At 42.2% G+C, this 15,341-nt stretch overlaps 2 protein-coding genes and 1 non-coding gene across 4 annotated transcripts; 2 read left to right on the forward strand and 1 right to left on the reverse strand.

Annotated features, from left to right (window-relative positions):
• The first annotated feature begins 1,647 nt into the window (after positions 1 to 1,647).
• LOC138600704 (PRELI domain-containing protein 1, mitochondrial-like) lies at positions 1,648 to 6,476 on the forward strand. The gene is made up of 6 exons (XM_069672182.1): positions 1,648 to 1,741; positions 2,977 to 3,070; positions 3,473 to 3,698; positions 4,170 to 4,283; positions 4,891 to 4,969; positions 5,275 to 6,476. Exons 2-6 carry the CDS (start codon positions 2,979 to 2,981, stop codon positions 5,385 to 5,387), a joined length of 624 nt encoding a protein of 207 aa, XP_069528283.1. The 5' UTR covers positions 1,648 to 1,741; positions 2,977 to 2,978; the 3' UTR covers positions 5,388 to 6,476.
• On the forward strand, positions 2,352 to 2,423 carry trnag-ucc (transfer RNA glycine (anticodon UCC)). The gene has a single exon. It is a non-coding gene; the product is annotated as a tRNA-Gly (tRNA).
• Positions 6,477 to 7,204: 728 nt separating the features above from the next.
• LOC138600680 (uncharacterized) lies at positions 7,205 to 15,341 on the reverse strand. Of its 2 annotated transcripts, none has more exons than XM_069672156.1 (14): positions 15,145 to 15,341; positions 13,451 to 13,721; positions 13,188 to 13,246; positions 12,236 to 12,409; positions 11,570 to 11,656; positions 11,216 to 11,362; positions 11,097 to 11,132; positions 10,434 to 10,724; positions 10,078 to 10,095; positions 9,918 to 9,992; positions 9,750 to 9,834; positions 8,859 to 8,976; positions 8,596 to 8,731; positions 7,205 to 8,203 (listed from the first exon to the last, which is right to left on the reverse strand). In XM_069672156.1, exons 1-14 carry the CDS (start codon positions 15,215 to 15,217, stop codon positions 8,067 to 8,069), a joined length of 1,707 nt encoding a protein of 568 aa, XP_069528257.1. In that variant the 5' UTR covers positions 15,218 to 15,341; the 3' UTR covers positions 7,205 to 8,066. The 2 variants fall into 2 exon arrangements, with proteins under 2 accessions (XP_069528257.1, XP_069528256.1); XM_069672155.1 differs by having other exon boundaries at positions 11,570 to 11,659.

A 15,341-nucleotide genomic window follows, 5' to 3' on the forward strand; every position in this document is an offset into this window, starting at 1 on the left:
TCAATGAAGTATGTCCTGTTCTTTTGGAACAGCGTGGGATAAAGACAGTTTTCATCTGGATTAATTATTGATTTCTTATTGTTATTTATTATACGATACAAATGATTAAATCCAACCATACATTTGCTCCTTTTTAACACTTGTTTTATGTTAAAGTCATTTGTAATTTACTTTGTTCAAACCAATAAAATGATTTCCTCATGTCGAATTCACTTCAGCTAAAAACCAGTTTCTGTGTTAATACTTACCTGTACCTCATCGCGCTGACGGTCGTCCCCGTACTAAAGCTGGACTGTTCCTATCTCCGGGGGCCGTCCTCGATCTGCACACAGCAGGTTTCCCATCACAGTGGCCCTGCACAACAGGTGACCTGAGTATCAATCACCTGAGCAGGGGTCTATATCAAAGCGGTGCTAATTGGAGCCGGTTCTCGCCGAGCTGAGCCAAATGATCTGCTCACTGAGAAGAACCAGAAAGCCCATCACTAGAATATCTTGACTTTACTCCACTGATGTGTCGTGTGTTGTGTGGTTCTTCATGGAAAACACCCTGAGTGAAGGTGAACGGGGGCCCCTCTTCACCCTACACTACAGCGCACTCGTTGGCCTCATCACCGATGGGGGACGTTGGGGAGCACAGGAAACTGAAGCAGGACGTTGTGGAGTCGAACTGCCTCCAGTGAAATGCAGGGAAAACCAAAGAACTAGTGGTGGATGTTGGCAGGCACAAACCCACTCCTCCCACACCGATGACCATCCACGGAATGGACACTGAGATCGTGGACTCTTACAAGTACCTGGGTGCTCACCTGAACAATAAACTGGACAGATCACATAAACGCTCTTGACAAGAAAAGCCAGAGCAGACTCCATCTGCTGAGGAGAGCTCCCGGCACTCCACAGGACCTTCTATGACTCTGTGGTGGCATCAGCCATGTTTAATGGAGTGGTCTGCTGGAGCAGCAGCTGCAGACAAGAAGACGCTTAACAAAATAGTGCAGAGGGCCAGCTCTGTTCTGGGCTGCCCCCTCGATCCAGTGAGGTGGTGGGAGACAAGTGGACGATGGCAAAGCTATCATCTGTCATGGGGGACAGGTCCCCCCCCCCTGCATGGCACAGTAACAGCACAGGCGGGGCTCCTTCAGCAACACACTGCTTCACCCGCGGTGTGATGGAGAGATGGCGCAAATCCTTCCTGCCTGCTCCCAGAAGAACAATAAAAACACACATTAAACTGAAAATAATTTCTGTTGGTATTGTGTGCAATACATGTATAAAACATGCAACCACTTTGTGCACTGTATTTCTGTATTTAACTTACAATGTTTCAGAAGTGTGTGGTTCCCATTTGCTGCGGTCTAACACTCAATATGTCCCCGTTGTGGGATCAATAAAGGTTTATCTAAATCTAATCTTGACCTGGATCCAGCAGCAGGTGAAACGGGGACCTCTGCTCCCTCTGTGAAGGTTTATTACTTTAGGTCAGAGAGGAGACATGCACATGAACACCCTAAATCTGTAAACGTCCTGTTTCGACTTTAACAAATGGCTAAAGTTCGTCATCTAGTGGGGAGAAATGTGAAGTACACAGTTCCTCACGATCACCTGACTATAGTTTCTTTGCTGCTGTCAAACAGAGACAGCTAAAGGGATCACACCTGCCTTTTTTCCCTTATGCTTTCTCTCGGCAGCCCTCCAGACTTTGACTGCGAGCTCATCCTGCTTAACACCGGAGGCTGCAGGTACGTCTGCTGCTTCGTTAGCCTCCGCTGTTAGACGTTAGCTTCCTCCTCAGCATCAGCATCACCACGGCTGCGGCTAACTGCTAACGGTACAGCTCCGGCTGCTGCTGGTGACGATAGAGCCCATTCTCTAACAAACCCCTAACGCTAACGTGCTAGCTGACATTTACGATAAGAGCTCAGTAAACAGTTTAGCTGGTGTGAGTTTGAAATATGTCACTGAAGCAGCATTATAACTAAAGCCGTTCAGTCAGTTTAACACGAACACACACGGCAGAGATACGGAAGCTAGCAGAGAAGGCAGCAGTGTCGTCTGACGTACGGCTAACAAACTAAAAACTCGTTAAGTTAGTTAGTTAAAGTATGTTAATCGCTCAGTGTTCGCTCTTCTTACCTTCGCGTTGACGTTAATACGTGACTGTTTGACCAAGTTTACCCTCAGCCAACAGATATAGTAATCAAAGTTTATTCAAATAACAGTATTTCTAGTTAACTAGCAGTGACATAAACATTTTAAATGTATAAGACTGCCGTAACTTGAAACTGGATTCTGTAATGATTTGACGTGTTCGTTCAATATAATGTAACATGGCGACGTATTGCAACACAGGCGTTGGTGGTATAGTGGTTAGCATAGCTGCCTTCCAAGCAGTTGACCCGGGTTCGATTCCCGGCCAACGCAAATGTTTTGTAATGTGTCGGATTTGAAGCGCCTCTTCATGACAATCCTTGTATCCTTGTATGAATGACTCTATTGTTAGCTTTTGGACTGTTAAAAAAAGACATGATAATGAATGAAATGTGTCCTCATTTTATAGACCGAATGGTTTATCCATTTATAAAAATGTCAGTTTATGATAAACAGAATGATTACCTGCAGCCCTTACAAAATCTGCTTTTCGTTTTCATTGAAGTGGTTTAATGTGGTTAGTGAATTTTATTTAGTATATTACAATATGCTATTTAAACTGACAGTGCTTTGTTTTTTTAAACTCCAGTTTAACTCAAATTTCCAATGCAGCTGACAACACAAATAAAAAAACAATCATGATAATTATAATAAATTCTATAAAAGTATAGTATCATAAAAACTTTAACAACAGCAGAAAATTCAAATACACACAAGACTTGTTGCTTTATTTTTTATCCACAGCTCCTGAATTAATCAGCTGTGACTCTGTGTGTGTGTGTGTGTGTGTGTGTGTGTGCGTGTGTGTGTGTGCGTGTGTGTGCAGACATGGGGAGGTATTTCCACAGCGAGGTCGACATTAAGAGTCCATGGCATCAGGTGCTGGCTGCCTTCTGGCAGCGCTACCCAAACCCATACAGGTATCTCTTGAGAGACAAAAAACAGATCAGGTTCAGTTTCAGCTGAGTTATTCTTTTTGATATGAAGTGCACTGCTTTCTTTTAGTGCGCAAATTAAAAATGCAAGGCGATCTCAAGTGCCAACCAGAGGGGGAAAAATGCAGTTCCTCTGGTGTCCACTTGAGGCTGTCTTCAGCAGTGAGTCAGTCCCCATAGAGCCCCATGTAAAAATGTCCAACTTTACAGCAGAAATAAACATGTTTACAGCCTGGGACAAAAACAAAATAGCAAAATTTTAAACATTTCTTTACTTTCTAAGTTTCTTCTTTGTCCAAAAATGTCAAGATAGTTATATTTATCCTAATAAATACACACAAATACTGTGTTTCTCTCTCACTATAAGTCTATGTTTCTCTGCATCAGTGCCCACGTTCTCACCGAGGACGTTCTGTACCGTGAGATCACCCCTAGCAACCACTTGTTGTCCAGGCGACTGCTAACCAAGACCAACCGGCTACCCAGCTGGGCGGAGCGTGTCTTCCCTGCCCACATGGCCAGGGCCGTCTACGTCCTGGAGGACTCCATCGTGGACCCACACACGCACACTCTCACCACCAAGACCTGGAACCTGAACCACAACACACTGATGGTAAAATATCACTGACCTGTGTATGTCAGAACACACTTCAACATGAAAGAAATCCATGTATGTTCAAGGCTGTCACATTTTAAAAGCCATCATATGTTCTCAGCAGTGACACCAGTGGCAGTGTAGTGAACTGCAGTCGGCATCATGGGCATCAACCAGAACAGTGACACGACAAAAACTAAGCTTTTATTAAGCTATTGTAATGTTAGCAACATCACTTCCTGTTGGAGGACACCGACAAAGATGGCAAAGGTCTCATTATTTCACAGGAAACAAGGAGAGAGAAGACAAAGATCTCATTCAGTTAAATGGCGGCAAAACTAATAGCTTTAGCCACGTTAGCATCCCTGTAGTGGGCCAAATGTGTTAACTGTGGGATTTTAATTGTTGTGTTTTGTTTCAACTATGATTTGAAATTAGAATTTTATATAACACCTGTAATGTTCAGGAAGTACTGTTTGTGTCTCTCAGACGGTGGTGGAGCGGTGTTTGTTTGAGGAGGACCGCAGTCGGCCATCTTGGACCAAACTGAGGAGGGAGGCCTGGATTCTTTCAGCGGTTTACGGCCTGGCCCGGCCCATACAGGTACGTGCACACACACACACACACACACACACACACACACACACACGCACAAAGGTTTACATAATGCCTCTCTCTTGCTGTTAAAATCTTCACTCAGACAGAATAAACATCACAGGTGGAGTTGGGGGTGAAGAATTTACTGGCTTGTTTGTAATTTAGCTCAAGGATGCAGATGATATTTTTTTCCCCTGTTGGAACTGCACGATACGTTAACATACCTCGAGAGGCAGATTTTAAGATTTTCAGTTCAACTTCCACATTTGCGTGGACATCATTATCTTTGATGTACGCCTTAAACCTGCAGAACCTCAGAATCCTCATGTTTTTCAGTTTTCTTTAGTTTTAGGGAATTCACTGATAGTGCTCTGTACATCCCATGGTACACTGCTAACAGGAGATGCTAACTGCGGCAAACTTTTAATGGAGACTATTCAACTATATGTAAAAACAAAACTAAAGCTAAAACAAACGTGTCAATAAAGACAATAACAGTAGCAGTTATTACAACATTATTTTTTTTGCTCATCTGTCGTCCACTTGGTTCACAGATATGCCTTTATGTTGGTTTAGTCTAAAAGGTGCTTGACTGTTTGTGTCTGTCTACCAGGAGTTTGGTCTGGCCAGGTTTAAAAGTAACCAGGCCAAAGCCATGAAGGGGCTGGAGTACGCACTGTCCAAGATACAGAGTAAGACACACATAGACACTTGTACTATACTTGTGAGGACTCTCAATAGTATAAATTCCTCAACCTTAGTGTTTCATAGGTGTCAGCAGGTCAGATGTTGACTTTAATTATAAAGGCATCAAGTTTAATAGATAAATTAAAACTTATAAAACAAAAGATGTCCTCACTTGACCAAAGTGTCCCAATACTTTTACTATTACTAACACCGGTCCTCACAAGGATAGAAAAATAAGAGCACACACACACATCTCGGAATAACAGTAGGTGAAGGTGAAAAGTTGATTGTTCTCTTTGATCGACTGCAGCTGAGGCCCCGCCTCATCTTCATGGTGACCAGGGAGAGTCACCAGAGAAGCACAAGCCCCTCCCACCACAGGCCACGCCCACCTCTACTCAGAAGCCCAAGCAATTTATCTGATTTTCTCTGTCGTTACAGTAGAAATCCTGCATGTGTTGATCAAGTGAATAATCACGACGGGGCGGGGCGTCAAGTCAGCCTCAGCTGTGATTGGTCGCTTTGTGAAGTCGGTCATCAGGGGACAAACGTTTTTTAAAACTGACTGAAGCAGACAGTAATGAATATCAGCAGCTCTGTCGACCAACACTGAACTACAATCAATCCCAGGATTCCTCGGGGCTTCTTTAAATGGTCTTTGAAAAAGTTGGTCATTTCTTCAAAGGCTCTTTAATTGATTACATTTTTCTGTTACATTCTTCTTCCAGACTATTTGTCCTGTTGATTTGGGCCGGTCTTGGAGAGAACATTTTCTTGCTTTACTTAAAAACTAATTACAGAAATTTCTTATTGAAAATGTAAATTAAAGATGTTTTTTTTGTTGTCTTTAGAAACGAGTTAAGTCTGATTTAAGTTTTAATAATGTTAGTTATTTGTGGAGCAGTTTTTTTGGTTGTAATGAACTTTTTATTTTTCATTGTGTATAATTTTATATTTTATATTTCCTCCATCACTTTTTTAAAAATCCAAATGAGTTTCTTTATGATGAGCAAACGTTTCATCTGAGTTTCTGCTTGCTGATTGTATTTTTAAGTCCTTACCCCGTCTAAAATTATGAACACTTAAGTTTAATTTCTGCTCATAGATAATTATTGTGCATCAGATCTTTAGTCGATCTTAGATATGTATTGTTGCACACACGCATGTTTCAGCTAAAACACTGTCCTTACTAAGTTTATCAATAGCGTCATCGCCCTCTGGTGGTTAGATCCTGATATTGCACCTTTTTTTGGAACGTCATATTCCAGTAATAGATCACGGAAAACCGTAAAAGGTGCATCGATAAGTAACTAGCATGCATGATACACAGATCACATTTTAAAGGTTAATACTCTGACGGCACATGGGCAGTTTAAGAAAATACTGGCATTGTAAATTCATAGAAATATTTCTTTACATCTTAATGGACCAAAGAAACTGTATCAAAAGTACAAACCAGGATAGATTTCACTTTTTGATTTTTGCTCTTTGGTTTGTTACAGTGTTAAAAAAATGGATGACACTGATGTTTCTGTTTTGTTTAGAAAGAATAAAAACAAGTGAAAAAGTAAAACCTCTGAACAGCTGACTGGTCCGACTGTCCTGAGCAAAACATGTATGTGTAAAAACTGAGTGTTAAAAACGAGAGTGTTGACTTAACGTCCCAGAGGTCCTGAAATAAACGTTCTAACAGAAGATATTACCTTGTTTGTAAACAACATCCATATATTGTAAGAACAAAACAGGAATTAACCGGATCATTGCTTTTTGCGAACAAATTACAAAGTTGTTCAAGCAAACCACTAACTTAAGCAGACAGATAATGTCTTGTGCAAACAAGATACTTGAACACACAACACGGATTCATTCTCACTCAAGGTACTTGAGATACAAATTTTGCAGGCAAGATGCTACCTTATGCAAACAAGCTACTGACTTGTTCAAACAATCTTTTACTAATCTCTTACAAACTATTGCTGACAAGATAATAACATTTCCTCTTCCTCTTCTTGTGCAAACAAGATACGATATGATGAAGATATGTGTTAATTAAGGTAATAAGTCAGCAAAAGAACTAACTAACAACAAGATTACAAAACGTGTTTTTCAGGACTTCAGAGGTTGTTGACATTTGCAGAAACATACAGTAGCTGCCAGTGAAGGTGAAGACCCTCATTACGTCCCCGTAGGACTTGAGTATTAGGTAGTGAAAAGTCGTGAACATTCATCTTTTCAGCCACTTGGATCAAATCGGTTTTATAACAACGACAAATATTACCAGTGGGTTCCAGACTCAAACTCACATTCACTTTACAAACAAGACAAATACACGAGCATTGTTCAACAAAAGCAGATAATAGGACTTTCTTACAGCATAGGATTACACTTGCATCATCTCTTGACATGTGCATTCAGAGGAATGACTGTAACAACATGAACAGATTATTTAAGGGTAAAAAAAATGACCTTACTCTGCTACTTGAACGCTCATGGCCTTCAGCTGAAATGTAACACACCATTAAAATGCTAATAGCACATCTGTGTCCCAGCTCCAAACTTCATCAGAGGCTAAATAATTAATCAATTCATTGTTTAAGTCTTGGGGTGCAATAAACCTTGATTTCATAATCAATCTGCCTTTGTTTTTAAAATGTCAGAATGGTTGATAAATGTTTATTTTTATCCTAAAGGATGATTTGATTATTTATGGAATAAACTCCACAAAAAAACAACAACCAAGCATCTCTCGTTGCTTCAGCTTTATATTAAAATAGTGACTTCAACTGGATTGTTTTGCATCCACATTCACTCAACGTCTCTCTGTTGGAGAAAACAGGACATAGTAACACTTTAACTTGGACCTATGTTGCATTTTGTATTATTTTCTGACCTAAGATATAACACTTCTCCAGCAAGCCAGCAAACTTTCAAGAAACTAATTTAAATATATTTTCAATAAAAACACTTTTCTCTTCCAAATAAAAAGACGCTCTCTCTTCATTGCACACACACTTCACAGTATGAACGTGTGAAGCGACAGAAAAAACGGTAAACTCTCCTTAAATACCGAGAGGAAGAGGAGAAGAATCGGGATCTGAAGTTTTAAAGCCGTTGAGTAAACCACTGCCATCTGGCAATCACATCATTGGCGAAGTCCCCGTGCGGCGTCACGCTGTCCACATCGTCATATTTTGAATTGTTGACCTTGTCCTCGCCAGCAATGTAGGAAGCCAACGCACCTGTAACACAGACGGTGAAGATGACAAACGAGAAACTGCATTAATCAGTTTCTGTGGCGGCCATTTTCCTCTGACATCCCGCTCGGGGACAGAAGCTCACATGTTAAAATGTTGTGAACATAAAGGCAGGTAATCCCGACTGATCAACAACTGAAAAGAAAATGAACGGTGAGGATCTGGAGGGACGTCGGGCCGTACCTCAAAAAGAAAACATACAAACATCTAATCACTGCTGCCGACTGAAACAAGCTATCAGGAACAAAAAGTTGTGGGATTGTTTCAGTAGTTATTTAGACCCAAAATTTTGTATGAAAAGGTTTTAAAAAAAACCAACATGAAACTTTGACATCCCTGTTCATGCTGTGGCGTTCCCTGAAAAAACATGACTTTACCTTTCAGGTGCTGCTCCTTGCTCCAGCCCTTCTTCTTCTCCATTTTCTCAGTGAGCAGGCAGAGGTAGGCGACCCCCTGGTCCACGTGCTCCCTGCTGAATGCGCCTCCAGTCACTGGGTGGTAAATCTTATTGATCTGCAACAACAGGACACATTTCATTCTTCCCACACCATCTCATTTCATTTCTGGTGATGGTAACTGTCCCTCAGTCACATGGCTGCAGCACCCAAACACACACACACACACACACACACACACACACCTGCATGAGGCCGAAGCAGTTAGGGTCGATCTTTCCAAAGCCGCTGTTGAGCAGGTTGGTTCCAGCCTGAGACTGTCTGGAGATGATGGCAGCGATCAGGGCGGGGGGGACGTGATGTCTGCAAGGGACAACAGGAACTGTGGTTTTAATAGTTTCTCTGTTATCAGTAGTAAAAACAGCATGTTTGGAGCAGATTTAAGAGACTCAAAACAAGAACTAGAACAAAAAATGACCAAAGAGAGAAAGAAAAACTACTAAAACTACACAAACCGCAAAGAGACAAAAAACAACCTCAAATAGACAAACCTCAAAAGAGACAAAAAACAACCTCAAAGAGACAAAAAACAACCTCAAATAGACAAACCTCAAAAGAGACAAAAAACAACCTCAAAGAGACAAAAAACAACCTCAAAGAGACAAAAAACAACCTCAAAGAGACAAAAAAACAACCTCAAAGAGACAAAAAAAAACAACCTCAAAGAGACAAACCTCAAAGACACAAACCTCAAAGAGACAAAAAAAACAACCTCAAGGAGACAAACCTCAAAGAGACAAAAAAAACAACCTCAAAGAGACAAACCTCAAAGACACAAACCTCAAAGAGACAAAAAAAACAACCTCAAAGAGACAAAAAACAACCTCAAAGACACAAACCTCAAAGACACAAACCTCAAAGAGACAAAAAACAACCTCAAAGATACAAACCTCAAAGAGACAAAAAAAACAACCTCAAAGAGACAAACCTCAAAGACACAAACCTCAAAGAGACAAAAAACAACCTCAAAGACACAAACCTCAAAGAGACAAAAAAACAACCTCAAAGACACAAACCTCAAAGAGACAAAAAAACAACCTCAAAGACACAACAGAGAGACAAACAATGTTTCTTACTTTTTCCCCACAGTGTGGATTATCTCTTTGTACTTCTGCAGCTCTGTCAGGTCTCTCCCTGCCAGCTCGTGGGAAGCTTCAATTCCTGAAACAGAGTCGGACACGGGCCATGAGCACAAAGACAAGCATCCCCCACCACCGCTCTGTATGGATCTTTGTTGAACTGACCCGTGATGCTCAGCCTGTTTGCTTTTGCTGTGTCAAAAGCTCCCGTTGTGTTAATCTTCATGACGTCTTTGAACACTGAAACACACAGCGGACACTCATTCCTACTGAATCTACCTTTACCTTTCACAGTTTATAATGTGTGTGGAAGTTTAGGACTCACCTCCAAGAAGTGTTTCATCTGAGGAAAGAACCGAGAACATGTTTATGATAACGTATCAAATGTAGTGAAATATATCAGAATATATCTCAATCAGAAACGTTAGGTGTATGATTCCATGCTGAAGATGTTCTGTATTACTGAGGCAGGTTTGGAGTACTTTAATGTAAGTCAGTGCTGTTAGACGCATTGAAGATGTTTTCTGTGACATGAAATTAAACTCTACTAAATAATGAAGTAAACATTGACAGTATCTATACAGCATTTGATCATCAATAAAAGTTTCCAGCAGGTTTACTGAAACAGGACTTAATGACACAATCTGAAGACACATGCAAATAAATAGTAAGAATCATTACCTTCACCTGCTTCAGCTTCCTCCTCTGCTGCTGCACCTCCTGCTAAGGCTGGTAATGCACCTACTGCTGCAACTCCTGCTAAGGCTCCTAATGCACCTACTGCTGCACCTACTGTATAGGCTGTTATTGCTGCTCCTGAGCCTGCATCCATCACTCCTGCACCTACTGCTCCACCTACTCCTGCATCTGCTCCTGCTTCTGTTCCTGCTCCCATGCCTGCTTCTACATCACTCACTCCTGCACCTACTCCTGAGGCGGCTCCAGCTTCTGCACCAGCTGCTCGTCCTGCTCCTGTTTGGGATTCAATAGCAAAAGAAGGATAACTTTTCACCTCGAGCTCCACCAGTGGGAGGCAACAGAGGAGACTTTCAAATGTAGATGGGACACTGAATGTAATTTAATTTAATCCTTCTGTGTTTTATTTCACACTGTTATAGAACTTAGATCCTCTAAAAGTGGCAGGGCCTTTGACTGGTAAGATGGATGACCTGATCCTGGACAGAAAAAAGTCCAGATCATTCTCATATTATAATGATTACTTTAACAGTCAGTTGCACGGTGGTAGATCTTTGTTGGACAGATTGTGGGGGCTGTTTTGGGGGCTTTATGAAGAGACAAAGACAAAGACAGTTACAACAAAAATACAGTCACAGTTAAACTCACTGTCTGGAAGCCGGTCAGACGATCGATGGATGCACTCTGAAACCAAAAGAAACACAGAGAGGATTCAGACTGTGCAGCATCACCTCTTCATGCTGATAGAAAACACTTCAGACACCCACCTCTCCAACGCTGCAGGAAAGAGCGCGGCTTCTTGAGCCACAACACCCGAACAACAACAACAACGAACAGGACGACACAGGCCAGCACGATGGCAAAGAACCCTTCTCCATCCACTGTGGTGTTATCCGGCCTCTGTAGGGCTGAAGCTATCAACACAAAGAACAATCAGAGGAGAAGATGTTTGGATCTGTGATACCTCGAATCAGACTCGAAGCCGTTAACAAAAGCGTTTGATCTCTCACTAACGGCTTTAAACTAAACACGCTGAGTAAAGCATGTGAGCGCTGCTGTGTGTAGAAAAGACAGAAGTCAGTCTGTAAAAATGTTATAAAAACAGCTTCATCGTGTGTTACCCTCGACATGAATCCTTCTCTCTTTCACCAGGCTCATTTCAGGGATTTGCACTCTGCAGATAATGGTCCCATTTCCTGTTAGCGTTGCTGCTATAGACAAAGGAAAAGGAGAGTTACATCCAAATGAAAGAACGCTCACTGAACGTGCAGAACCTGCCCGAGTATCGTCAGGTTTTTAAGTTTTCTTCAGTTTTAAAGTAATCAGTGATAGTTGTCTCTACATCCACGGGCACACTGCTGACGTTTAAATTAAACCAATACAGGCTAAGATATCAGGCTGAAGTTTAAGCTAACAGCTAACTTACTAACTGAAGTTTCAAAGCCCATTAATATTAGCTTTTTTATGTGGACCTGTCAACATTACCAGGCTAGCTCGAATAAATAAAATGTTTATATACATGAAAACATTTTTTAAAAGATAACGGTTCATTTTTTTACTACAGGAGCTGCTAACAGGAGCTGCTAACAGGAGCTGCTAATTAAGCACACTGATCATGGAGCCAACATCCCCCAAAGCATCATGGTACTTGTGGTTCTAAATCTGTCTTGTTAATGACATGATCATAAATCAGTGTTCCTCAGTGTCAGTCTAATGTTTTACCCTGCTCTTTTACAGGACACAACACGTGAGGAGGAGGGGGTCACGCGCGGTTCTGCTGTACTCACCTGTTGCTGCGCTGAAAGAGAAGAGGCCGTCTGGTCCCACTGAAGACTCGGTGTCAGCTCGCAGGTCGCTCCTGTGCGAGTCCAGCAGAGACACCTGCGGCATCGGGTTCCAGCCAGTGGACTCACAGACAACTGAACCCTTCAAGGTAGATATGTTCACTTCTGACTCCTGAACTGGAGACAAACACACCTGTCAGCACAGAACCGACACTGTGTGTAGTCGAATACACTTGTGTTAAAATGTGTATTAGCTATTAGCTAACTCTAAGGTTAAGCTAGCTATGGTAGATGTGATATCAATTGGGGTGCTAAATTTGGTTAGCAGAACCAGGCTTTAAATCAAACTCTAAAAACTAAACACCAAACTCCTGAATGTGTGTTTTATTTCAACCTAACGCCGACCAAGTCATTTTTCAATTTGCCCTGGTAGTGACCTGTCAATCACAGGTAACCCCGCCCTAAAGCCTCCCATGCTGTATGGTCTCTTGGAAAGAAAGCAGGTTTGAAACACATCTTTGTACTTGTTGTTTTCAGACCCAGAGGCTTCATCCATCTCTTATATCCAGACGATGACATACCTTATATGCTAGAACAGTAACTATATATGTTAGCCATGCTAGCTAGCTGGATCTGGGGTTGTCATTTTGTCTAATTGCTGGTTCAGGTTGAACCATCTCCATGGGTTGGGTTGTCCTTTCTGCTTCAGAGTCAAAGATCTCCACACAGATATTCGAGGTTCCTGTAGGGTACAGGACCTTTGGCTTTTATCCAGCGCCATCATCAGGTCAAAGTCTGCATGTGTCCAACACTTTTGTTTGTTACCTGCACTGTACTTTAGGTTTATTGCTAATTAGTTAATGTTAACATGCTTAAATGATACAATACAATGGTAAACATGTTAGTACTGTTAGTTGGGAGCATGTTAGCATGCTAATGTTAGCATTTATCTTACCAACGATGAGAGAGACGGAGCCTTCGTGTTCCCGTGATGATCCTCTCAGAAGGACAAAACTGAATCAGGACCATAACGGAGAAGAAAGGAGACGAGAGCGTTCAAAACTACAAACACATCCTCCTCTGCGTATACTGACCAGATTCATTCGACCGACTAAAGGAGCAAAGAGAGCTTGTGGACCGTAGCAAACTCGCCGCCCCGAGCAGAAGGGAAACTGGGTAACTTAAAAGAACCGGTCTCCTGAACATGAACAACAGTACCTGTAGGTCATGTTGTCCTGCAGTTGGACGTTGATCAACTTCAAGGAACATTTTCCTGTTAGCTCCGTCCTCCCAGTGTACTTAGGATCTTGGTCCTGCACGAGCTCCACACCATCACGTACAGCGAAAACCGTCACTTGGGAAGAACCATCAAGTCGTGTCCACTCCACCGTCAGGTCAGGTGAAAGAGCAGCGGATGAAATGGGACATCGTAGAACAACATCATCAGCAGGCCGTGCAAACACAGGTGAGCTGGTCTGTAGAGGCGGGTCTGGAGACGTTACAATGGCAATAAAATAATCACAACAGTGTATCTGAAGAAGAGACATTTTTCTTAAACCACTTTAAGGCTGACCAGTGCCCAGCGTGATGAGCTGTGAGCTCGGATCAGTACCAGGACTTCTCTGATGGACTACCGGCGCTCTGTTTCAGCTGTGGAGCGCCTGTCCATCTGTCTCCGCTGAGTGGCAGTTTCACTGTATCTAGCAAGTCACAGGTGGGCTGAGATCTGTGTCACTACAGCGCTATGAAGCCACAACAAACAGATGTTACTGAGATTGAATGACAATAAACAGGCTGAGAGGATGCAGAGAGAACTACATCAGGATGCTGAGAGAACTACATCAGGAGGCAGGGTTGTAGAGAGGCTGAGTTCAGGCTCTGTCACGTCTGTCTGCAAGACGACAAGAACACGACTTAAAAATGCTTGTTTTTTTAATGGAGTTTGGTTTGACCATCTCAGATGCAATCTCAGGATGTCAGAAGAATCTAATCATTAATCACTTTCAGGACGTGCACGTTTCTAACTGCCTTTTGTCCTGAACACACCTTAATATCAGGAAACAGACAGGAAATGAGCTTTAAAGAGCTTCTTTTATTTTCCAACCCAAAGATTTCAGATAGTTTTAAGTTGTGCCATTCAGAGCAGTTCAGCATCACATTAGAGAAACTGCAGTCTCAGCATGTGGAACCGTTCAAGTGTCAGACCTGCTCTAAATGTAAAGAGCTGTGACATAAGTTTTGTTGTGATTTGGCGCTGTAGGATAAATTGATTGAACCTGACCTGAACCTCTTCCTGCATGTGTTTGAATCACTCCTGCATCTAATGGCTGATGTCACTCCTCACTGGGAAGTTGCATCACCCAGGAGATGTTTCATCAGCGGTTTCTCATCACTTAGACAATATTTTATTACGTATTTAAATTCTTTATTCGCTGGTGTTTCTGGGAGATCAACATCCATTACTGATTTTCACTGTCGGCACCAGGCTGGCTTGCTTGAGCTGATGAGACAAACACGTTAAAAACGCTTCACTGCGCCGAACTCCATTAACAAATCGGACATTTTAAACTTGATTTGCGTGCCAGAAAAGCTAGTCATTAAGTTTTAAACTTTAACGTTACCACATACAAAACACGCTTCTAACTTCTCATCGGTGGGGAAATTATCCTCGACACTTTATTCCTGAGACTACTTTGATCGCTGCCCAACGTTAATGTTGTGGACTCAACCAACGCGGTTAGCTCCGGGATACTACCTCTAAACTGTGTTTGTATGTGTTTGATGTTTGTATGCAAGCCGAGCTGACAGTTCACTCCGGTAATACTTAGATTGACGTAACTCACTGTAATAAAGTTACTCTAATATTATGCGACAGAGCGTCCATATTCACAGTGCTCGTTCAGCGCACTTACCTCTGTCAGCGAGAGTGACGGTGCAGAAAAGCAAGAGGCCAAACCAGACGAGGATGTGAAAGTCAGGATCCATGTCCGAGTCGAAAGCGAAGGCCAGATGGTTTCAGTTCACAGGTGAGGAAGCCTGCAGGCGCATATAATCCGCATATTTAGTCCGGTAACCGCGTCCCCGGTTGTGGCTGCTGGTGTAGCCTACT

This window comes from Semicossyphus pulcher, unplaced genomic scaffold, assembly GCF_022749685.1.
Source record: "Semicossyphus pulcher isolate SPU_LCO1_2020_fin unplaced genomic scaffold, fSemPul1.0.p SCAF_21, whole genome shotgun sequence".
Lineage (NCBI taxonomy): Eukaryota > Metazoa > Chordata > Actinopteri > Labriformes > Labridae > Semicossyphus > Semicossyphus pulcher.

Bases quoted from the DNA above. Each gene is read 5' to 3' on its own strand.
- LOC138600704 (XM_069672182.1), top strand. From the start codon at position 2,979: ATGGGGAGGTATTTCCACAGCGAGGTCGACATTAAGAGTCCATGGCAT. The intron at 3,071-3,472 runs GTATCTCTTGAG...TCTCTGCATCAG, and splicing joins CGCTACCCAAACCCATACAG to TGCCCACGTTCTCACCGAGG. The intron at 3,699-4,169 runs GTAAAATATCAC...TGTGTCTCTCAG, and splicing joins TGAACCACAACACACTGATG to ACGGTGGTGGAGCGGTGTTT.
- LOC138600680 (XM_069672155.1), bottom strand. From the start codon at position 15,217: ATGGATCCTGACTTTCACATCCTCGTCTGGTTTGGCCTCTTGCTTTTC. The intron at 13,247-13,450 runs GTACTGTTGTTC...GTCCTGATTCAG, and splicing joins CAGGACAACATGACCTACAG to TTTTGTCCTTCTGAGAGGAT. The intron at 9,835-9,917 runs GTCAGTTCAACA...ACTCTGTTTCAG, and splicing joins AAACAGGCTGAGCATCACGG to GAATTGAAGCTTCCCACGAG.